The 25063-nt window shown below is 38.2% G+C and overlaps 2 protein-coding genes across 8 annotated transcripts in view; one reads left to right on the top strand and one right to left on the bottom strand.

Annotated features, from left to right (window-relative positions):
* Window positions 1-4518, top strand: part of SEC61A2 (Sec61 translocon alpha 2 subunit) — a 27625-nt gene extending 23107 nt beyond the window's left edge. The window contains 3 exon segments of the mRNA XM_006098213.3: window positions 341-532; window positions 1000-1076; window positions 3458-4518. Of these exon segments, the coding sequence (XP_006098275.1) occupies window positions 341-532; window positions 1000-1076; window positions 3458-3644 (456 nt within the window). The 3' untranslated portion in view covers window positions 3645-4518.
* A 2503-nt stretch (window positions 4519-7021) lies between these two features.
* Window positions 7022-25063, bottom strand: part of NUDT5 (nudix hydrolase 5) — a 38085-nt gene continuing 20043 nt past the window's right edge. For 6 of the 7 annotated variants that reach the window (XM_006098209.3, XM_023761963.1, XM_023761960.1 and 3 more), the window contains 8 exons: window positions 20910-20977; window positions 16752-16801; window positions 14923-15030; window positions 13489-13584; window positions 12786-12887; window positions 9783-9791; window positions 9595-9648; window positions 7022-7468 (listed from right to left, as the gene is read on the bottom strand). In XM_006098209.3, the coding sequence (XP_006098271.1) occupies window positions 7359-7468; window positions 9595-9648; window positions 9783-9791; window positions 12786-12887; window positions 13489-13584; window positions 14923-15030; window positions 16752-16801; window positions 20910-20977 (597 nt within the window). In that variant the 3' untranslated portion in view covers window positions 7022-7358. The remainder of the gene's footprint in view (window positions 7469-9594; window positions 9649-9782; window positions 9792-12785; window positions 12888-13488; window positions 13585-14922; window positions 15031-16751; window positions 16802-20909; window positions 20978-25063) is intronic. The other variant, XM_023761964.1, reaches the window with a different exon arrangement.

Genomic DNA, 25063 nt, shown 5'->3' with positions numbered 1-25063 from the left:
TCAATGGAAAAATATCCTCAGGTGAGGATTAACACAAAAAAAAAAAAAAAAAGAGATTGACTATAAATGTAGTCTTTTTTCTATCTTCTCATAGATTTTTTTCTTAAATCATTCTGTTATTAATATACCTACATCTTTATGTAAGAGATGTTCACTATATAATTTTGAAGGAATGAAGATATTAGATACAAAAGCAAATCCTTAAGTTATTTATAGCCATTAGCTGTAGGTGCTTTGAGCTTAAACCATTGTCCTAATTTTTGAGGAGTTTGAAAAGTTATAAAAATGTATGCTTGACAAGTTAGGTTGGCCATTTGTTCTTTTCCTTCTTGTTCTGTAGGATGTCAGTGGGGGAGGACCTGCTCGCTCTTACCCAGTTGGAGGCCTTTGTTATTATCTTTCTCCTCCTGAGTCTATGGGTGCCATATTTGAGGATCCTGTCCATGTGGTTGTTTATATCATCTTTATGCTGGGATCATGTGCATTCTTTTCTAAGACGTGGATAGAGGTGTCTGGTTCCTCAGCCAAAGATGTAAGTATTTGGTTTATTTCAAAATAAAAATAATTTATAAATTTTAGATGTCAGATCTTATTTTTGTAAATTAAATTTTAATTCATACATTAATAATAAAGTAATATGACCTCCCCATAGGGTTAAAAATTGGTTCCTGGTAGGTGAAACATAGACTTTATAATGGTTTGTGACTCTCCAAAGCTCAACCCTACCTGACAAAATATTATTTCTTAGTATTAATTTTTCTTAAGGAAGGTGATAGTGAAAAAAGATTGAGAACACTGGTTTAGTTTATGGGTAATGTGGTTGTGCAGTATTGTAGCCTCAGTATCCTCAGTTTTAAAATAGGAATGGTATGACGGTGCCTACTTCAGGGTTCTTGTTATCTTACTTATTAGTGTATAGAAAGCCCTTCACACAGAACTGGGTAGATAGTGAACAGTGAAATGTTAGTTTGATTTTAAAAGTTGTGTTTCTTTCGACAGGTAGCTAAACAGCTTAAAGAACAGCAAATGGTAATGAGGGGCCACAGAGATACCTCTATGGTTCATGAGCTTAACAGGTAAGGTCATTTGATTTCATCCTTTGCAGGGTGGGGGCAGGCAACATATACGCAGTTTTTCAATCTTCCATTTCTTGCCAAATGTTATTCTTTATTTATTTAAATTTATATTTTCAGCATTTCTACTTCACACAAAAGGACCAAAATTGAACATAAAAGTTAATTGTTCTCCACATCAAAATGACAACTAAATTAGTTTAATTGGAATTGTGTTCCCCTTCACAGCTCAGCCAAGTGTTAAAATGTAGATGGGAGGTTCTCATTGTTGGCTGGCTGTACAGAAAATCACTTTGGGAGCTTTTAAAAACTAACATCCCATCTTCAGGAATGGTGATTTCTTTGGTCTGGAGTGGGTATCAGTTTTTTTGATAAACAGCTTCATTGGTATAATTCACATACTGTGTAATTCACTCATTTGAAGTATATGGTTTAGTGTGTTTTTTTAAATTTTTTTTAGTATATTCAGAATGTGTAATCATTATACTCTAATTTTAAAAACATTTTCACCAATCAGAAAGAAACCTTGTACCCATTAGTTATTTCCCATTCCAACCCCATTCTCCCCTCCCTCCAGCCCCAGGAAACTTTTTACCCTCTGCCTATTCTGGACATTTCATACATAAGGAATCATATATGTGATCTTTTATGAATAGCTTTTTTTTTACTAGCATAGTGTTTTCAAAGTTCATCCATTATCTGTGAATATTTCATTGTGTGGATAATATGTTTTATTTACCCATTCATTAGTTGATAGATATTTGGGTTGTTTCCACTTTTTAGCCATTATGAATAATGGCTGTTATGAACATACTTGTAGAAAGTTTGTGTGGAAGTATGTTTTTATTTATCTAGGAATGGATGAGTCATATAGTAACTGTTTCACATGTTGAGGAACTGCCGAATTGTCTTCCAGAGGGGCTGTATATGTGTGAAGGTTCCAATTGCCACACATCCTCTCCAGCACTAGTTTTTGCTTTTTGATTAGTATATAGCCAACTACTGGGTATGAAGCGATACCTCATTGTGGTTTTGATTTGCTTTTCCTTGATGAGTAATGATGTTGAGCAGCTTTTCATGTGTTTATCAGCCATTTGTGTATTGTCTTTGGAGAAATGTCTGTTCAAATATTTTGCTCATTTTGTTTTTTGTTAATCCTCACCCAAGGATATTTTTCCCATTGATTTTTAGAGAGTGGAAGGGAGAGAGGAGGGTGAGAGACCCAAGAGATCGATGTGAGAGAGACATGGATTGGTTGCTTCCCAAAGGCGCCCCCACCTGGGTTGGGGATCAAACCGAAGTATGAGGTATATGCCCTTGACTGGGAATCAAATCCATGACCCTTTGGTCCCTGGGCTGATTAGCTCTAACCACTGAGCTAAACCAGCCAGGGCTATTTTGCTCATTTTTTATTGGGTTATCTTTTTGCTACTGAGTTGTAAGATTATTTAAAAAAATATTTTGGATGTCTCTTGTTAGGTATGTTATTTACAAATATTTTGTCATTCTTTGGGTTGCCCTTTCATTTTCTTGATGGTATCCAAGTTTTTAATTCTGATGAAGTTCAATATATCAGTTTTGTCTTTGGATGCTTTGTGCTGCTGTTGTATCTAGGAAAGCATTGCCTAAACCAAGGTCACAGATTTATTTCTTTTTTCTCTTAGGAGTCTCAGCTCTTAGATTTCAGTCTATGATCCACTTTGAGCTAAGTTTTGTTTGGTGTGAGATAGGCATTCAGATTCTTTCTTTTGCATGTGGATATCCAATTGTTCCATAATTGTTGAAAAGGCACTAGTATTTATATTTAAATTTTATTTATTGAGAACACAGATTGCAGAGAATAGTATACTGAACCTGCATGTACCCATGTATATCCAACTTTAGTAGTTATTATTCTGTCATTCTTCTTTCATTCAACCCTAATCTTTTTTCTTTTTCTTTCTGGAGTATTTTAAATACAATCCCATTATTTTTAACAGTTCTCCAGGTGGTTATAACATGCAGCCAATGTCAAGTTACTGTTGGAAGAGAATTATCCAAATCTTGTCACATAAATATATTTAGAAACCATTTTGAAATTCACTGTTCATTTAGAAGAGGGAGCTAAAGGTTACCCATTTAAAAATATTAAATATTGTAATACTTAAATCTAGTTGAAGATTCTGATCTGATCAAAATCATTGCCTTTCTTGGCTGTTAACTGGCTTTTCAAAATCAGGGAGTAAGTCATTCCCTTAGTCAGTTTTCTTCAACATGTAACTGCTATTGACAACCCATCAGTACTGCAGACTGTTCCCTGTTAGATGAATCACACTTCAACATATTATTGCTTCTGTGGCCCCTTTTCAGTTCCCTCTGCTGCCTAACTTCGTTTTGTCTTCTAGGTATATCCCTACCGCAGCTGCATTCGGCGGTTTGTGTATTGGCGCCCTGTCAGTGTTGGCTGACTTCTTAGGGGCCATTGGCTCTGGCACTGGAATTCTGCTCGCAGTCACGATTATTTATCAGTATTTTGAAATATTTGTTAAGGAACAGGCTGAAGTAGGTGGGATGGGTGCTTTGTTTTTCTAAATGTTCCAATACTTTTGTGTGAAGGGAAAACATTTTGACACATTGTTTTTGTCAAATAATGCTGACTCTCCATTTCTCCCCTCATTTTTTTTTTTTAAGTGCTAACTGTCCCATTTCTGAAATGGGCACCGAGCTAAACCTGTGTGCAGCATTAGTACCAGCTGCCTTAAAACTGAAGTTTACATTATTCGTTAGGAAATATACATGTAGTTTGCCTGTGATGCTGGAAACCAATGTACCTGCCTTGCCGTGTTCAGTTTTGACGGTGAGGTAATGTGGATCAGTTTTGCACACATTCAAAACACTCAGTATTTCCCCCACTTGTTTAAAAATAAACATAGTTCAAATTGCCACTTTCCAGTATTTTGGGCTGATCTCTATTTTAGATATAATTTTTATACTTTCTGTGTAGTGTCCATGTTCCAGCCCTCCCTCTTCATCCTTTCCCTTTTGTCCCTTCTCAAAGCAGCCACTTAGCCCAGATGGGCAAAGTGAAGCTTCTTCAAGCTTCTGTCATTAGAGAAACTGCTTATAACTACTGTTCATGTTTTCCATTCTTTCTTCCCAGTGACAGCACGGTTGGTGCTGTTTTTGCTGTATTGGCTATGCCTGTGAATTCCAAGTCACTTGAGAAAGCTCTTCCAAGATACTGTGCCCCAGTTGTGTTTTTCTTTTTTTTAAATCCCTAAAGCAGAGATCTAATTCTCAAGCAATGTCTGTAGTTCAGTGGGGGTGAACAATGAGTAATTCATGCTAGGAATCTGTGTACGTTGTTGTACTTTGTAGCAGCAACATGAGTGTAAACAGTAGACAATAAACTTTTATTTAATACAACTGTTTCAGTTGTGTTGGAAAAATAAAATCTGAAATTAAATGCTTTGTGTAGGTTTATTGTATTCATATAAAGTCTATCCCGAGATGCCTATTGCAAGAGGTCAAATGTAATTAGTTTAGTGCATAATCCTAAAATATTGAGGGACAGTGACCAACTTAAGGTTGCTCAGTTATGTCACTAACATTTGGAAGCAGGAAAACTGGTCTTAAATGATATCCCAGCCCCCATTTGAAATAGCAGTTCTTTATCAATAATTCATTTTTAGAGCATGTGTTTTATTGTTCAAAAAGAGAGCAGACTTAATTTTTGAAAAGCTTCCTTTTCAGAAGTATGGTTTTCCATCGTTGGAAGTGTATCTTACTTAGCTTCTGATCACAAAGCCAAATAACTTACAAGGGCAAGGCAGGACAGCAAGGATGGTTTGGGCTGAAGACCAGCCATAGAAATAGAGACCTGGTGTTATATCTGATTTTTTTTTTTCCCAAGAGAAGGTAAAAAATAAGGCTTTTATGGGAAACCTTCAAATTTTAAATTCTGACAAATTAACAGTGCCAGCCGATGAAAATGTTCAGACTACAAGTTCTCAAACTAATTTCCAAAGCATAGTCTTTGATGTTTATAATGTAAGTGGCATTAGGGTTATGTTCTAGGATTTAGCTGTCACTTCTACATTGCACTCTTAGGAGGAGTGAAAAACAGAAAGGACAATCGGGTTATGCATATCTCTTCATTAAGAGTTAAAAGTATGTTTCTCAGTTAAGAGTTAAAAGTATGTGGCTCAGGAAGAGCTGCTCTATTTGGAGAGACAGGTCTTAGCTAGAGTCTGTATTTTACATATGCCTTATTTCTTGATTTTGAAGTAGGGTAATAATAAGGGAAATTAGAGGACTTGGTCCTTGAGAGGGAAAAGGTTAGGATCTCTGGAGAATTATGATGCCCATGTTTAAAACATGATCTCACTCATGTGGAATCTAATGAACAAAATAAACTGATGAAGAAAAAAGATCCAGAAGACACAGAAGCACGAACAGACTGAAAAATCTCAGAGGGAAGGTGGGGGTGGGTGGATGGGTGGGAAGAGATCAACTAAAGAACGTGCATGCATGTGTATACACATAACCTATGGACACAGACAATAGGGTGGTGAAGGCCTGGGGCAGGGGGTGGGGGCGGGCTGGAAGAGGTCAATGGGGGAAAAAGGGGGGCATATATAATACTGTATTTTTAACAAAGATTTAAAAAATCTGTATCTGTAAGAAACAAAAAGGGGTGAGGGTATAGCACAAGGGAAGGCTACATTAGAGCAGGTAGTTGGGGCTTAATTTTCACAGTATATATTGGGAGAGTAGACTTGATCTATGCAGTTTTCTGATTCTATAATTCTATCCTTACGTATAATTTAATGGTCTTATATTTAGGTTCATCAAAGTATCTGGAAAAGAGAGTGAACCTGTAGACAGATAACTATATTGCAGCATTTTTGGCATTAGTACCCTGATTTTATCTGGTTCTGAGGGGCCTGGCTAAACCCCTGGGTCCAGAGCTCAAATCATGACTTAGGGCTGGCCAGTGAGAATCATCCTGAGACTTTTTCTGGGAGCTAAGCTGAAAAAACAGTGATCCTAGAGTTGTTGGAAACCATACAGTCAACCCAAGAGCCTTGGCTCAGGAGGTAAGGAGATGGCCCCGTAACCCTGGTAGACCTTTTGGATGACAGGCATTAGGCATGGCATGAACCAGAAACAATCCTGTTTTTTCCTTTAAAGTAGTTTATAATGGGTTTCTGGTACTTGTTAACCTTGCTGGCTGCACTCATGGTTGAATACCAAGACAATAATGCCCCAAACTATGTAAATCTTACTACCATGGATTTGGTGTTTTAGAACTTCAAGTTACTTTTTTGAGGTAAGGATAGGAAATGAGATTCTCAAATATGTCCACATGCTTTAGAGCAGCGGTCGCCAACCGGTGGTCCGTGGACCACTGGTGGTCCGTGAGGTCTGAAAGGTTGGCAACTGCTGCTTTAGAGGGAAGGGCCTTGTATTTTCATTAGCCTCTTAACTTTCTTATAGTGAATGAAATTAACCATTTTTCATTACTTAAGTAGTAGGTAGATATAATGACAATAGCTAAATGTAAACACTGGCCTATGAATGTTACTCTATGGGTTTTATATCCTTTGCTACACAGATTAATTCCATATAGCAGATAATTCAAATAGGAGTCCCTATATTGGTTTCCTTTAAATAATGTAATGGTTTCTTTTAAACAATATAATTTGTCTATACTCAGCTATAGAATTTTTTGTTGTTAATCCTCACCAGAGGATATTTTTTCCACTGATTTTTAAAGAGTGTGTAAGGGAGGGGGAAAGACAGAAAGAGGAAATCGATGTGACAAAGACACACGGATTGGTTACCTCCTGCAGGCAGGGCCTAGGGATCAGATTGAGCCTGCAATTGAGGTACAGCCTTGACAGGAACTGAACCCATGACCCTTCCGTTCCAGGGTCAACGCTCTAACCACTAAGCAAAATCAGGTATGCCATCGGCTATAGAATTTTATGTTGGGAGTTTGAGGTAAGAGTAGTTGACCTAATTTAGAATTCAGGTCTCTCTAACCCCTATTTCTTGGATTAGGTTAGATAACAGCTGAAGTTAAAAAAAATGGATTAAACATATTTGCATTTAGCATTTAAATGAAGGCAATAGCCTACCTATAATTATAATTCCATACCACCATATGCATTTTTTGTTGATCTTATTTTATGAAAAAGGTAATTTTACATTTCCATCAAACTTAGCTGAATACAAAGTCTTAGTGAAGGAGACCTTATGGTCTCATTTATAGAACAAAAACATGGCTACTCTCCTCTGGCCTCAAAATTTCAGGAAGGGCACTTCAAATGGCTTGGTATTTGCATGTTTCAGCGCCAGAGCATAGGAATAGACTCTAGCATCCACTGTCAGATGTTCTTCAGTTACCAGTGCTACAGGAAGCAAAGGAGAGAAGTTAGACAATGATGTTAATAAAAGATAATACCCCCCTTGTCACTCAATCAATATTTACTAGGCAATTACTATATACCAGTCCCTATGCTAGATGCTGGTAATACAGTGGTGAACAAGACATTTTTTGCCTTCAAAGATCTTACTCTAGTGGAAGAATAAAGGATATAAAAGCAGTTATATTCCAATTTGGGACAAGAACAACAAAAAATTAAGAATAAAGATAGAAGAGCATACATATCAAAGATGATGATTTTGTGTGTTAAAATAGCAAAGCTTTATAGATTCACTTTTTCATTTATAGCTCACTATTGGACTCTGCTACTATGAAGCTGTATAGTTATGAATACTCAGTTATTTATTGAAGATCCATTCGTGTCTTTGCCGCTGCTAGGGGATAGATAATTTTGCACATACACGTTAACTGTGTGCATGATAGGATTAGAATTCCATCAAGAATGAGATCTCAGAATCTTATTACAAAGAACTTAATGGAGGTTATCAGACTTCAAATTTGTCTCTTGTTTTCTTAGTCACTTGTTTAGGGACAAGCTGAGACATTTTAATCATTGGAGGCAGGTTTATGTCCTACTCATCTGAATGCAGGTGCTTGGTAAGTGTTGAAAGCTTATTCCTTGTAGCAAACTGAACTCAAAAACCTTCCTTCCTACTTCTCAAATGTGATGAATAAATGATTTGATTACTATCTTTCAATTCTAGTAAAGCTAGGAAAACTGGCTTTTACCCCTCCCCCTTCTATATAACCCTCTACCTTCCTCCCTCTCTTGCTCTTTATTTCCCCCTCTTCTAAGGCCAGAAGGGAAGTTAACTTAGGTGGAAGGAAGAAGGAATCTAAAAAACAACTTTCTGATATAAAAAAATAATAAAAAGAGAGCATATAACATTTAAGCACTGTGTGTCAACATTCTCCCGTTTACTCATGTCTCCTCAGACACAGGGGCTATCTATTGTTCCATACATGAGAAAAGCTCAGAGAGGCTATGAAACTTGTTCAAAGTCATAACTAATACATGTTTGAGCCTCTAATCCAGTCAGATCTGTCAGACTCGAAGTTAAATCCTGCCTGTAATTGATGGCCACGGCTTTATCTGAGGAAATACCTAATAAATGACTGAGTCTTTTCAGTACAAGTATTTCTAATTTTGACTTTGAATCTGGAGGTGGCTTTTACCTTAGGTCTAGTTTTTAAAACAGCAAAGTAGGAATGGAAACTTTCTGGGAATCTGAAATCACAGCAGTTTTTGAAAGACCTACTTTACTTTTCAAATAAGCAACATCGACATTAGAAATAAAATTGTAAGCCACTGGAACTTAAGGAAGAAAGAGACTGTTCTCAAAGCTTCAGGTGAAACAGGGATTCGAATTAATTTTTGAAATAAAAATTAAATGAGTGCATAGGCACCTACCCAGCCTGCATAGAGAAGCTTCTTAAAAGGCTTCTGTCATGTCTACAGTACAGTATATCCTGATGTACATATATCAAAGGACATCTGTCCATATAACCTTATTTATTTTTTTATTTTAACAAAATCCCTAACAGATGGGCTGGCTAGGAATTTCACAATGTAACATATGACCAATAATTTACTAAGGGTCACACTGCTAGTTAGTATGGTTGATTATATCAGCACACTGCACTTAGCATATAGTAGATATCAATATTTATAGAAGGAATATTGTTCAATTCTCCTTTAACTTATACCTGCACAAAGAACCAGCTAACATACTAGCATATTTGAGAATCAGCTAAGTGACATCTAATTATGCCACTGCATTGTCATGGGTTAAAGATTTAAGGTGTAGAATAGTTTGGGCTAATTAGTGGGAATATAATTTTGACCCTTCTATAGGAGAAAAAAGCCCCCGGCTGAAAGCTTTCATTGACAGGGAATATTTTGCTCTATTTTCAAATTCTATGCCACCAGAAAGGAAAATTATTATTGGCCAACTGCAGTTTTACAATAGTTTCTAGGTTTTTGACTTTAAGGAGGAAGAATATAAAGAAACAATTCTATCTAGTTCCCCTTTGCTGGGGGTGGGAGGGGGAAACTGGAGAAAGTTGGGTAATAATCTCAAGAAAGCTTACCTTCAAGTCTCTTCATCAGGTCATTCTTTGGTAAGGAAAGTACTTCCACAAATTCTAAACAAACAAACTGCAGGTGAAAACAAAGCTAAAGAACAGGAGGGCCTACCAGAACAACACAAAATGCCTGTAGCCATTACCACTACATCAAGCCATATCCATTGTCAGCCACTGGGAGTTGAATAACATACCTCCATCTCCTGAAAATAAACAGAAGGAGAAAATTTTAGCAAGGCCTGGAGTGGTAAAACATTGGAAGATTTTTGTGCAAGACAAATAAAAAAGGCTATAAAGTGCTCAGAAGGGCTGCCTAACATGCTTTCTGGCCCAGGAGCCAGAAGTAGTGGGATTGAAAGGAAAGTTAAATGCATGCTTGCATGGGACCTGCGAATCTGAAGGTAGCAGTCCCTGGACAAAATGAAAGGTGGAGGCAGAGGGTGGCTGCCTGTCAACTTTAGAGGGATGGAGGAAGGAAGGACAATATTTTCTAATTGCTTAAGATGCTGGAAACCTCACCCATCTCACTTACACCTTTTTTTGTTGTTAGTCCTCACCCGAGGATATTTTTACTATTAATCTTTAGAGAGTGAAAAGGAGGGAAAGAGAGAAAAACATTGATGTGAGAGAGACACATAGATTGGTTGCCTCCAGCATGTGCCCCAACCAGGCTGGGGATGGAACCTGCCACCTAGGTGCTTGGGCCGACACTCTAACCACTGAGCACACCAGCCAGGGCCTTCCATCTTTTCTTAACATCACTTCAATATCTATGCAATCTGCATGAGTGCTAACTCAGAACATATTGGTCTTTGAAAATAAAATGGCTATTCTATATAATAAAAGCCTAATACGCTAAGTGTCCGGTTGGCCATTCAACTGATCAAAGAGTAATATGCTAATGATATGCTAATGACGCTCAACTGCTCACTATGACGTGCACTGACCACCAGGGGGCAGGCAACTGATCGACCAGGTGCTATGATGTGCACTGACCACCAGGGGGCAGATGCTCCGACCAGTAGGTTAGCTTGCTGCTGGGGTCCGACTGATCAGGACTGAGCAAGATTGGCTGGAGACGCCCTGGAGCCCTCCCATGGCCCTCCCCGGCTGGCCAACCTCCGATGGCCCTCCTCGGCCTCTATTGTGCACGGGTGGGGTCCCTCGGCCTGGCCTGCACCCTCTTGCAATCGCAATCCGGGACCCCTTGGGGGAGCCGGTTTTGGCCTGATCATGCAGGTCAGGCTGAGGGAACCCCACTGGTGCACGAATTTGTAAGAATTCTAGTAAGAATATAATAGAAACCTGGGTCAGAAAATTTATCATTTTCACCATTTTTAAAGTTATAATTTAGTGGTTTTAAACAGATTCACATTGTTGTGCAAACATCAGGACTATCTAGCTTCAGAACTTTTTCATCATCCCAAATGGAAACCTGGTACCCATTACTAGTAAACACTAACTTCCCCATCCCTGTATCTCTATTCTGTTTCCTGTCTCTATGAATGCACTGACTCCAGGTATCTCATATTAGTGCAGTCACACAGTATTTGCCCTTCTGAGTCTGGCTTCTTTCACTTAGCACAATGTTTCCAAGGTTTATCCAAGTTGTAGCATGTATCAGCACATTTTATTCTCTTATGGTTGAATGTTATTCTATTATATGAATGTACCACATTTTGTTATCCATTCATCTGTTAATGGAACCTCAGGTTGCTTCTACCTTTAGGGTACTATGAGATGCTATACAAACATTGGTGTACACGTTATCTGTTTGAGCCCCTGCTTTCAATTTCTAGGAGTATAATTAGGTATATACCTATGAGTGTAATTGCCACATCAGTTTGCTACTTTAAAAATCAAGCATCCTATATAATAAAGAGGTAATATGCAAATTGACCATCACTCCAACACACAAGATGGCCACCCCCATGTGGACACAAGATGGCCTGCAGGGGAGGACAGTTAGGGGGGGACCCAGGCCTGCAGGGGAGGGCAGTTGGGAGCGACCAGGCCTGCAGGGGAGGACAGTTGGGGGGGACAAGGCCTGCAGGGGAGGGCAGTTGGGGGACACCAGGCCTGCAGGAGAGGGCAGTTGGAGGCAACCAGGCCGGCAGGGGAGGGCAGTTAGGGGTGACTAGGCTGTCAGGGGAGGGCAGTTGGGGGTGACCAGGCCTGCAGGGGAGGGCAGTTCAGGGGGACCTAGGCCTGCAGGGGGGGTCAGTTGGGGGGGACCCAGGCCTGCAGGGGAGGGCAGTTGGGGGCGATCAGGCCTGCAAGGGAGGACAGTTAGGTGTGACCAGGCCAGCAGGGGAGGGCAGTTAGGGGCAATTAGGCTGGCAGGGGAGTGTTTAGGGGGTGATCAGGCTGGCAGGCAGAAGTGGTTAGGGGCAATCAGGCAGGCGAGCAGTTGGGAGCCAGCAGTCCTGGATTGTGAGAGGGATGCCCGACTGCCCGTTTAGGCCCGATCCCCTGTGTTTGTAATCTAAATTCTATTGATTTAGTCCCACAGGGATCGGGCCTAAATGGGTAGTCGGACATGCCTCGAGGGGTCCCAGATTGGAGAGGGTGCAGGCTGGGCTGAGGGACACCCCCCTACCCGTGCACGAATTTCATGCACCGGGCCTCTAGTTTAAAATAAGCTGTAATGGGATACCAAAACATTTAGGAACAACTAAAGGATGGGAAATGGAAGATATTGCTCTCATACAGGATTTCTTGTGGTGTATGTATGATCACCTTGTTTAAGGGGGTGGTGAGGAACTGAGAGAGGCATTAAAGCTTCTAATTCCAAACTTGCAAAGAAATAACGAGCAAAGAATTTATTAAAAGCTTTTCTAAATAATGGAACTCAATAAGAAGAGTTAAGCTGCTGTTCTGTAATAATTACTTATGCCATTCCTATAAATATGAAGACAGAAATCAGTGATTTTGATGATCTTCACTGTTTACTATTTAGCTTCATACAGAAAATATGGAAATGTGTAATTTAACATTTTATATGAAGAAACCATAAAAATCAAATAAGAGGTAAAAGAAAAATGCTAAAATACACAAGATTATGAAAATAGCCAGGAGTACTAATGAAGCTTCTGCAAAAGACAATTATTCTTTTTACCAATCAAAAATCAATCTAGTAACTTAGAAGTTAAAAGATATTTAATGGAGTTCATCTACCTTCAACGTAGCTCACTTACCTGGATTTGGCTTGGGTCTTACATTTTCAGCCTCATCTCCATTAATGGTTACTGTCACGATGTGTGTGGTACAGTTTGACAAACCTGGATCCATACATGTAGCTATGGAGAGAAGCAGCAGGTATTCTTTACAGACACCAGTCAGATGTCATGTTTCATGACTTAAATGTCTTCGGAAGAAGACTGGTCTCATAATTCCTTTAACACAGAATCGATGCAGGAAAACTAGTTTATTCTAGTCAGTATATGCTGTAGGACTGTAGAGCATATAAGTAGTCAGTACTCACATTTTCCCCCGAGTTCCTGAGTAACATTTGGTAAGTCTGAGGGGTTAGATGGTACTACTAACATGTTGTAAATCCTTTTAATACATGAAGAAAAAAACCTCTAAAGGAGCATAGCATGTGCATAAGGTGTGTATATAATAAAGCTCAGATGTGAGGAACTCTGGAAGGCAACACAATTTCCTAATTCTTCTCTAGTTTCAGGGCCTTCCTGTTCAAACTTCCTCTCCTTTGGAGGAGACAGGAAGTTTATGTGCCCAAATCTAATTAGGATTTCTCTTCAGTCAATTAGGTGAAATAAAAGTTATCTGAATTCTGCCCATAAAGAACACCCAAAGAATCAATCCTTTTATATACAGAAGAATCTACTGCTTGGCTAACAGTTTGTCCCCAGTGCACCCCTGGAAAACAATACAAACCTGGAGAACATTCAGCAACATCACCTTTATAGCCAGTTTCTTCTTCCAGCTCTCGCAGAGCAGCTGCTTCTGGGCTTTCATTATCATCTATGAGACCTGGAAGTCCAAATCATTTGTGAGGTGGGAGACGGAAGTCCACTTTTCTTTGAGCCTCTCCTAACACAGCTGCTGCTGAGCTACGTGAGAAGAATCAGAGGATTGTGAAAAGTGGTCTTACAGATAAAGCTGAGGTTTGGAACTATTTTAGGAAAAAAAACCCTAGGCAGATTAAGTTGGTTCTGACAGTCCTCATCTATTCTCTTACTTAGACCAAGCATCTCAGCACTAACTATGTTCTCTACAGCATAGGCAGCATCGATCTGTGAGGACAAGTGGCTTGGTGGTGCTGACTGGTCCAGGTTTTGGACCTAGCTATGTGACTACAGCACAGGAAGCTTGTTAACTTTGTTTCCTCTTATGTAAGATGGGGACAGTTGTTACCTACCCCACCTTCTCCCTCACAGAACATATGGAGACCCTGTAGTGAAATGCCAAGATGAAGATCACTTCTGAGGGAGAAGGGCAGAAAGGACAGAACTAAAGGATGGTGGACTTTAGGTAACTACTATGGTCATTGTGAGAAGTGGAGAGAAGTCAAATGGGAGGAGGACAGTAGCAAATCTGAGTCATTTTCCTGAAAGGAATAAAAATTGTAAAAAGAAAGGTGAAATATAGGCTATTTTATTAGTTTCCTTAGTGAAATGGCAAGTAAATGAGAAAGAAAATAAAGTTGTTAATTATACATTACAGAATGCAATGGTGTTTAAAAATATAAAACTTAAACCACTAATGATAAATGCGATCTAATCTCTTCTGATGGAACAAACCAATTAAATCCTATAATAATACAGTGCATACATTCTAGATAGCTTAACTTACTGTACAACTGAAAAAATATTTTAGTGGAAATTAAAACAATTTATTTGTCCTACATACATGCAGGAAGGTCAAGATATCTTTTCCATTCATAGTTTTTGGAATTTGGCCTAGTTATTACTATAAATTTCTTTTTTTTTTTAAATATATTTTTTTATTGCTTAAATTATTACAAAGAGTATTACATAATAAATTTCTTGTCAGAGGCAGATTGCTAGTGATAGAAGATGGAGTAAATTGACAAATTAGCGAAAAGCAATTACTCAAAGAGGCTAGAAAGAATGAGGGAAAGGAGGGCAGGTGGCTGGGAAAGGGGAGCTGTGACACCACCTTTCTATCACCTTATGGGTTATTGGCCCAGGAGAGTGTGGCTGGAGGTACTTCACTACAGAAAAGGTTTTATTGAACTTAGAAGCCCAGGGACAGATACAAAGGTGTTAAATGTCTAAACGCTGCAGTACTCAGGCTCTGCCCTGGCTCTGTCCGACAAGTCCCTAGAAGCAGTGTGTAGTGACTCACCTGCAGGGAATTCCAGGCAGTAGCTTCCCATGGGTGGACGGAACTGTTTCACCAGAATGATACATTCATAATGCAGAGTTCTTTGCAGTACTGGGATAATCATCACACCTGTCGCCAGGAAATAAAACGAAGTCTCTAATGAAAGGTCAGTCATGCTAGCAATCTGTTTACAGCAATCTAACTAAAACCCCATATTTTAAGAGATGCTGCAGCTGAAATCTACCTTATTTTCGCCACTAGCAATAGGAGTTAAAAGCTACAGTACTGGCAGTGAACTTGGAAGTTATTCTCACTTAGAAATGTAATTATAGAGTCTCCCTGGCTGGTGTGCTAAGTGGTTAGAGCATTGGCCCATCCATTGAAGAGTCACAGGTTTGATCCCTGGTCAGGGCAGATACGCAGGTTGTGGGTTCAAGCTGCGGTTAGGGCAGGTGTGTGAGGCAACTGATCAAGTTTCTCACTCACATTGATATTTCTCTCTCCTTTTCCCTTCCTCTCTCTCGATTCAATGAAAAAACATATCCTTGGGTGAGGATTTTAAAAAATGTAATTAAAGAACAAGCAATCACACTTCCATGTTGTTTATAAATCAAGTGAGTTACTTGGCCTTACAACAAAAACAAAACCCCACTGGGTTCTAGAAAACACAAACTGCCCAGGAGAAGTACCCCCGCCCGCCAATACTTTCCCAGCTGGGAAAAACAGCATCATGCAATTACTCTGTTTGCTCCCAATAAAAAACAGAACAGAAGGGAAAAATAAGAAAGACGTATTCTCCAACTTCCCCTAGACCAGAGGTGAATTTCAGGATTGTTTCTGGGACCTTTGCAGTCAAACCATTCACTCTTGGGAGGGTAGGTAAACTGAATGAATAGTTGTTTCTTAATCCCATTTCCTTATCCTATATAATAAAAACCTAATATGCTAAGTGTCCGGTCAGCTGTTCAACCAATCAAAGCATAATATGCTAATAATATGCTAAGGCTGCACTGACCACCAGGGGGCAGACAGTTGACCGGTCGACCAGTTGCTATGATGTGCACTGACCACCATGATGTGCACTGACCACCAGTGGGCAGACAGTCAACCAGTTGCTATGACGTGCACTGACCAACAGGGGGTTAGCTTGCTGCTGGAGTCCGGCCAATCGGGACTGAGCAAGACAGGCCACACATGCCCTGGAGCCCTCCAGCGGTCCCGCCCTGGCTGGCCAACCTCCCGTGTCCCTCTCCAGCCTCTATTGTGCACCAGTGGGGGTCCCTTGGCCTGGCCTGCATCCTCTCGCAATCTGGGACTCCTCGGGGGATGTCGGAAGCTGGTTTTGGCCCGATCTTGCAGGCCAGGCCAAGGGAACCCCACTGGTGCACGAATTCATGCACCGGGCCTCTAGTCAACTGGCTAAAAGTGTGAAGTAGTGCAAATAAGTTTTCCATACTAAAGGCTCTCACCTAGATCCTTTGAACAGAATACAAAGGATTTCTATGAGTCGTATCATGTCTAGACACAGTATGTTGCTTTAAATTCTATTGATTTGTGTCTGGCTATAAATATTAGTGTACATCTTTCCCTCAAAAACACTGTTTGGAGCTTAGATAACAGGAGCCAGAAGTTATTTATAAAGAAAGCTCGACTTAGTTACACAGCATTGCAAAAACAAATATTAGATTTAAAGATAAAAGATCATAATTGAAGGTAACTCTGCCCTGAGATCTTGGTGACAGTAAAAAAAACCCAAACCAAAACAAAACACAATCCTCCTGCACCTCGCCTACTACAATAATGTGTGGTAACTTCTCTTAGGAAGAGTTATAATAGGTTTGCACTCATACCATCAGCCGACTGTCCTTTCCTGGTTGCACGTTTCACAGTTTCCCAAGTTCTGTTTAGGCAAAGAAGAAAAAACAAAATGATCAGTGCCAAAGAGAATACTCTTAGGTTTTTGTGTGTACAGCAAGAATTTTACAAATGCAGAGCATGCAAATGTACAAATGGTCAACAAGACCAAGCAGTAAAGATCTGTATTTCTTTAAAAAGCCAGTTGTGCTGTCTTACAGCTTTTGAGAAGGACCAAAGAAAACCTGCCACTGAACATTTAGCTCTCTGGGTGCTGTCACTTGAGCTGCCTTTCAAGTCAATACTCAAAAAACTTTAGTTTGGATCATAAATCTACAGGGGATCAGTACAGTGGCTGACAATGGCTTTCGAAGCTGTTAAGCAGTGTGTGTGTGCACAATAAGCCCCTATGAAAAAAGGATACGCTGCATAATGAGAACTACTGAGTTGGATATTTATACAATTTAGATTTTAAAATCTGTGACCTAAAATACACAATTTAAGAAAGCAAGACCTTTCCATTTATTAACTGAGGAATCCTTAAATTTAGGAGAGTGCTCTATTGTATGTGTGTGACATCTTATCTCAGAGGAAAATGTCCCTAGAGGAGAATGAGGTAACAGCAGGTTCTTGCTCCTGTTTAAGGCTTTGTTCCTAATTAGCTATGTGTTTCAGGAGAACACTGTACTGAAAATCCAGTTATTGGAACAATTATGTTGTTTACAGGGGGAAGGGCATATGAGAGAAATTCTCCCTTCATTCTCATTCCTTAAATAAGAAAAAGCAGTGGTAAGAGATGGGAGTGAAGAAGGACATGATTTTGGATCTAAGAGAAGACCCCTGAGTGGCTCTGGGAATTGGGATAAGAAAGGCATCAACGATGTCTCACTACAGTAACAGTGAGTATAAGTTTTGTTGCTTGGAGCAAGCCGAGCAAGCCTCATACTTTGTGTCTGGTTTGAGGTTTGGATCATGCCACACTTATATTTTGAAAAAAATTCAGATATTTAATCTAGTTAAAAAAACACACAACTTTCTGTAAACTAGATCTTTCAGTATTGTATCCAAATTTTACAGGGCAAATATGTTAAAATGAACCTATGAAAATCAAAGACGACTATGACAACTCACAGCTGTCCAACATTCCTGTTAGTAACAAGAAGCCAACCAACAAGCAATTCTGATGTCAGTAATACAGATTGCAAGAGACATAACACCTTTTGGTATAGCTCTCTCTGCTGCCTCTTAAGATTAGTCCTAAGGACTGAAGAAGACAGTGCTGGGAAAAGCACTGAAGGTCCCATCCCAAATACACTAGGAACAAGGGAAAAAGAGTAACATCATTATAATGGTTAAGATGAGATAAATAAGCAGTAATAAGCCATCAATTATAAGCAATAAAATATAAGTGCATTTATAACAAACAATAGAACAAGAATGCCCCATGAGGGCTCTAATTATCTTAAAGGGACTCTGAGATATGTACATTGGGTTGAGTAAGAAAATCTTAAGTCTCTAATTACCTACTAGCTAACCCATAGCCACAACCTCCTTGAGAGTTTTCTCATTTGTAAAGCTAGGGAATTAAGAGCATGTTACCTCGTAAACCTCTTGTAGCTTTAGATTCTAATTAAAGTTACTCCATTTTTTAGCTTCTGTTATAGGAAAGCCCATTTTGTTTTCTTCTCTCTAGTCAACCAACATTAAGAGGATGACTTCAATTCTGTCCTGAATGCCAACAAAAGGGCATAATGACAGCATACTTTTATACTTCTAAAATTAATTCCATAGCCTCTTCCATGAATCAGACACTAAAACCAAGGATTCTATAGCTGCTATTTTATCCTCATGAACATGCTTTTATATCAGGTAACAGATAAAACATTTTATAAATTTATAAATTGAGGCCTACTGCAAAGTACAGCACTTCATTCTCCCAAGCTTCACATTCTGTATGAAATGCCAGTGCTTCACGAAGACCTCTTGGAGGCCACAAGGAAGACCTATGTGAGGAAGACTGAGGTGAACATGCTCTAAGTAGGCCATGTAAGCATGGCAGTTGGTAGACTTTAGAGCCTGCTCCCAAACTACTGAAGGAGACTCTCCTTAGTCACTGAGAACTAAAGAGTATTTTGAAAATAATCCCTGAATGATGGATGCATATCCCCAGTTATAATGCTGGAAGGAAGAGTGAGGTGAAGAAACTAGCTGTTGCAAACGAACACATGCTTCTTAGTTAACTGGTGTGAAGGGTTTTAGTTGGTGTTATAAACTTAACTTTATAGGGAAGAGAACCAAACAATATCACTATAAATTGGGGTCTAATCTTTGTCTATAGTTTCATAAATATAAGTACATTGGAACATATTGTGCTCCTTATGGTTTTAGGCCTTGCCACATTTCTGAATCATCTATTTTATTCATATTTAGTTCTATACATCAAACTCACTTTACATAATAGGTAATATACTCTCTGACTGTGTTGTTGGATTGTAGTGTGCTTAGTTTTCTTTAGGGTTTTAATTTAACAGTGCTACTTATTTCTCCAACATTGGGCCTTATTAATATTTTTGCTAGTTTAATAGATATAATCAAAAGTTGTTTAAATTACTGGCAAGTCCATGTACTTTTGCACTGATGATAGATGTATTTCCTCACAAAGAAGCTGTATTCTTATTTGATCACTTAAATGGAGTTTTTAAAATTTTTAAATTCATTTTTAGAGAGAAAGGAAAGGAGAGGGAGAGAGAGAACAAAACATCAATCAGCTGCCTCCTGAACAATCTCTACCCAGGATTGAGCTTGCTACTCAGGCTTGTGCCCTGACCGGGAATCAAACCAGCAACCGTTACAGTGCCCAGGACGATGCCCAACTAACTGAGCCAAGTCAGCCTGGACTTAAATGGAGATTTTACACTAATAAATTTAAATCATATAATCTAGATACTAAATTTAGTTACATTTTTGTATTTTCTCATTGTTTTATTCCTTTTTGTATTTCACTAAGTAAATGCTTAATCTATTTAATACATTTTTCCTGATGCTTATAAAAAGTTACTAAACAGAAAATCTGAAAAAGAAAAAAGGTTAATCATACAGCTGCCCTATATATTTTCCTACTAGCTTTTTTTTTAAAAAAATGATTTTTTATTGATTTTTTTTGAGAGAGGAGGGAGAGGGAAAGAGATAAACATCAATGTGAGAGTAGAACATTGATTGGCTGCCTTCTGCAAGCCCACTACTGGGGATCGTGCCTACAACCCAGGCATGTGGCCTGACTGGGAATCTAACCGTGACCTCCTGGTTCATCGGTCGATGCTCAACCACTGAGACATGCTGGCCAGTACTCTAGCTTTTTCTTACACGTTATTTGGCAGAGTTTAAAAAGTATATATACAATTTTCTTTTTTGTTACCGTTACTAATTTTTTCTCATATTGCTGGGTTGTCTTCATAATCTGCTTTGTGGATGGATGCATAAATTTTACCAAATCAATACACTAAAATAATTATTCCCCATATATTTAGAATGTTTAGGTTGCTTTCAATTTTTTTTTTAAAGTTTTGATGAACATCTTTTAGGCATAAAACTGATTCCAAATAGTTTTCTTAGCACAGTCTCAGACCCCATGGTGACCTGGCTCCAAACAGCTCCGCCCCAACCATATCTTTATGGCAATTGATACATATTGTGAAATGCTTTATAAAACATTTTCTTTTCCAATTTACATTTCCATGAGCAAGGTTTACTAGTAAGCATGTAACTTTTACCTCAAACACAATGTTTCCTCTTTAATTCTTATTTAGAGGTTAGAATTGGTTTAATTAGAAGGAACCTGTATTGTTAACTATTTTGCTGCTTTATCAGCTTAAATTAGCCTTGTCCCAAAAGTTTTAGGTTCACACTAATCTACTTGGGGAGAATGGTGTTAAAATAACTTCCTGACTAGTTATTGTAACAAATTTACAAATTTATAAATATGCATAGATTGTAAGTTATTCAAACATTCTAACAATAAGAAAACAGCTAAATTAGATTTCTCTATAACACAGAATTTCCAATGAAGAAAATATCAAAGTTTATGCCAAATACTAAATAGAGAATTTGAGAACCCCCAATACCAAGCATTTTACAAAAGAAAAAATATAGTTTACCTCGTTTTACCAGTAGGATCCATGTAAGTTGTTTTTTCAAACTTGACCCATTTTCCTTCTGCAATTAACTAAAAGGAGATGAGACGACAGATGAATTGGGAAGCTTTCAAACTGAGTTTTTTATTTAGAAGAGTTTTCTTTTCACATTGTCTCTGTATGGCCTTCCCAATTATCACACTTCCCTTCCAATAATTCATGTGCATGTTTTCAGTTGAGTATATTAAACATTGTTTTCCTGAAGGGTGGTTCTATTTCTATTTGGAGTTTCGGAGGTAGTACTGAGAGGTGAAAAGAAATGAGTTGAAAACTCTTGGGGTTTGGGTGGGGAGGGAAGACCAGAAGGGAGCAAAAAGGAATGAGGGCTTCTTTGGGATGCTTCTCTTATTCTGGCCTCTGATCTGGGTGCTGGTCACATAGGTGTATATGTTTAGTATGTGAACACATCAGTGGCATTTTACTTTCAATGACATACAACAAGCATGTCAAACTCAAAGGCTAACATGGGCTGCAAAAAACCAAAAGCTTCAATTTTCACAGAAACGTAGATTTATTTCGATAGAGACATGCTGAATACAAAGGGCTGAAATAAATGAGTAATCATTAACATAAAATAATAGAACATTTTAATAAAAATTATTTTTTCTTGAACATTAACTTACCAGACACTGAATAACTGCACAAATTAATAAGTGTAACGCAAATAAACCTATTTTTCTTGTTCTCTGAAAGCGAAATATTTCCCGTTTCGCACACCAAACAAGTCAGTCCAATGACGTGGCAATCGGCTGCTAAAATATTCGCTGCTAGTATTAGTGGAGAGAAATGGTGCACCTGCGCGTAAGGTGTGTAAGGGAAATGAATGCAACATGATTACAGTAATCAGTCATTAGCGAACGTTGTAGCTTGTTATTAACAATTATGTATAACAGGATACTGTAAGGATTAAGTTACGAAATTTTTATTAAAATGTTTCTTACATACCGTTATATTGGCTGGGCTGCAAAAATATTTATTGTGGGCAGCGAGTCTGACATGCTTGCTATACAACAAAGTTGACTGTGGGGAAACCATGTCCAATGACTGGATTTCTAATAACGACGCACGGATTTCCCACCCAGTCTGAGTGGCACCCTCAGCATGGTTCTGCCTAGATGTTGAGTTTAGGTTCCCAGGACTAATTACCCATGGCACTGTGTACATAAAGCCGTTTATAGGCTTCTGACTATGCTCTCTTTCACTTTGTTCTTTAATCCTCACCCAAGGATATGTTTGTTGATTTTAGAGAGAGGAAGGGGGAGAGATCCATTAATGTGAGAGAGAAACATCATTGGTTGCCTCCTTTATGCCTCCTGACCAGGAATAAAACCCACAACCTTTTTGGTGTACAGGACAACACTCAACCAACTGAGCGCCCGGAAGGCCCGTCTTTCACTTCTTACCAGAAACAACCTACCAATTACCAGAAGATCTAGTCACAAATAACATGGAGAAATTTTTATTTATTTATTTATTTATTTATTTATTTATTTATTTATTTATTTAACAGGAAAATAGTCAGATTTTTATTTTCAAATGTTATTTGCAAATACACAATTACAATAATGTCACACATCCCTATATGATTTTCTTTTTATGTATTTTAACTTTTTCTAAATAAAGTGTTCAGGAGGAGGGCTATAACAACATTTAATAGGATAGTTCTATAGAATAACAACTTATATCAAGTCCTTGTAAAAATCTGACCTCTTTAAAACATTTAACTGAAACATTCATTTTTTAGCTTTGCTAATCAAAATTGTTTTAAGAATTAAAACTAGGATGTAACTAATGTCAGTATATAATAGTGACTACAAATTCATTTTTTCTTTATACAAATATATTTTATTATATTCACTTGACCAAACCCTTAAGCAGCGGTTCTCAACCTGTGGGTTGCGACCCCTTTGGCAGTCGAACGACCCACCCTTTCACAGGGGTCACCTAAGACCATCCTGCATATCAGATATTTACATTACGATTCATAACAATAGCAACATTACAATTATGCAGTAGCAATGAAAATAATTTTATGGTCGGGTCACAACATGAGGAACTGTATTTAAAGGGCCAGGAGGTTGAGAACCACTGCTTAAGTGCCTTTTAAAAGTTTCAATATTTTGCTTCAAAAAGAAAAGAACTGTGTATGGTTCCAGACTATGTAAGAGAAATATAAAGTGTGTAAAGATAAAGACAAAGTGTTCTTTATCTTTCAGTATATTTAAAAAAATATAATTAGATGACCAATTATATTGTTTGAATTAATTTTACAGGCTGTCTTAAAATTAATAAATTTCCACTTTTACTTAAGTGTTTTGCATTGCCTTTGGGAAAAATAAAGAAATAAGGGAGATTTAAAATGTTTGTATTGATTTTAGAGAGAGAAAAGAAGAGGGAGGGAGAGGGGGAGAGAGAGAGAGAAAAAACATTGGTTGCCTCAGGTACACACCTCGAACAGGGACTGAACCCGAAACCTGGGCATGTGTTCTGATTGCGAATGAACCAGTGACCTTTTGGTGCACAGGATGAAGCTCAACCAACTGAGCCACACCAGCCAGGACAAAAAAAATAAGGGAGATTTTTAAAGGTTCTCACAAAAATACCAGAGCTTTCAAGGATAGTACTACAGGGCAATGAATCAAACAATTTTAAATTACTTTTTTTTTAAAGCATGTTATGGAGGCCAAGAGGGCACAGGAGCTCCCACTGGGACTGGCCCATGCTTTGGTTTTGACTGGCATTCAATTTGGAGTTCATACCAGCTTAGAGTACTTGATTTAAAACTGGACTAATTCAGCACTCAGAGGCTTGCCAAACATGCACTATTTCTATTTCTAACCCCATACATACTTGAATACAGATATTAACAGCAAAGAGAAGGATGAAAGTTAAAAACCTAAAAGCATAGGGAGGATGGAACACCATAATGGAGTGGCAAGGCAGCTATCAAATGGAAAGAAAAGTCTTATATCTCCCACAATGTGCAGGTAATCCTGTTCTGACAGCCAATTTAAGCACCCCAAAAACTATCTTCTGGTCTCAGAAATTTATCTTAACATAATCAAATTCTAATGAATTGTGTCCATTTTATGAATTTATAACTGAGTCAGAACTATTTGTTTTAAAAAAGTCAACTCAAAGAAAAACAAAACAGTGAAAGACTTTGGGATGTTCACAGTAAGGCCTTAAATTCTACTCATGCCCTTAAACATACCTTTATCTTATGTTCCAATCAAAGCCAGCTTGCGTGTTAACTTTTTGAAAGTCTAATTATTACTAAGAAATAACAAAGTAAACTGAGCTTGCCAAGTGTAAATCATAATTAGCACTCGATCTCCGTGGAGCTGTTGCTTCCTTAGTTTTCCTAGCTTTGTGACACAGAGTTCTCTCAGGGGCTTCTCAGAAATGAGGAAGGTCTGTCTGATACTCCTTAACTTTTCAGAATAATATAAAGGCTTGGAGCTGAAGTTATATGAAAACATTCTATCTAGAAACATCTTAACTGCTATTTTTCAGTTACCAAAGATACTTAAAATACTTTTACACTTTAAAAATACCAATGTCCTCATTTTCTTTTTAAATATACTTTATTGATTTTTTACAGAGAGGAAGGGAGAGGGATAGAGAGTTAGAAACATCAATGAGAGAGAAACATTGATCAGCTGCCTCCTGCACACCCCCCACTGGGGATGTGCCCGCAACCAAGGTACATGCCCTTGACCGGAATCGAACCTGGGACCTTTCCGTCTGCAGGCCGATGCTCTATCCACTGAGCCAAACTGGTTAGGGCAAGTGTCCTTATTTTCCTTTTAATTCTTCACCTGAGTAGTCAGTCTCTCTGAAGAGCATTATTTACAAAATGTCCTTATAAATCCCTGCATCTTTGATGTTATTGTTAATTTAATACTTTTCATTATAGATTTTAAACAACTACTACTTGGAGTTGTGTGTATAAATATGTAAAATAAGCAATACACACAGATACATATAATACATATATAATTCATGGTACATTTATATATATATATATATATATATATATATATATATATATATAATTACGATTTACACTTGGCAAGTTCAGTTTACTCTGTTATTTCTTAGTATTAATTAGGAGA

The sequence above is a fragment of the Myotis lucifugus genome, unplaced genomic scaffold (genome assembly GCF_000147115.1).
Source record: "Myotis lucifugus unplaced genomic scaffold, Myoluc2.0 scaffold_223, whole genome shotgun sequence".
NCBI classification, from domain to species: Eukaryota; Metazoa; Chordata; class Mammalia; order Chiroptera; family Vespertilionidae; genus Myotis; species Myotis lucifugus.
The sequence above is the reverse complement of the archived record's forward strand: the minus strand, read 5'-3'. Positions and strand labels throughout refer to the sequence as shown.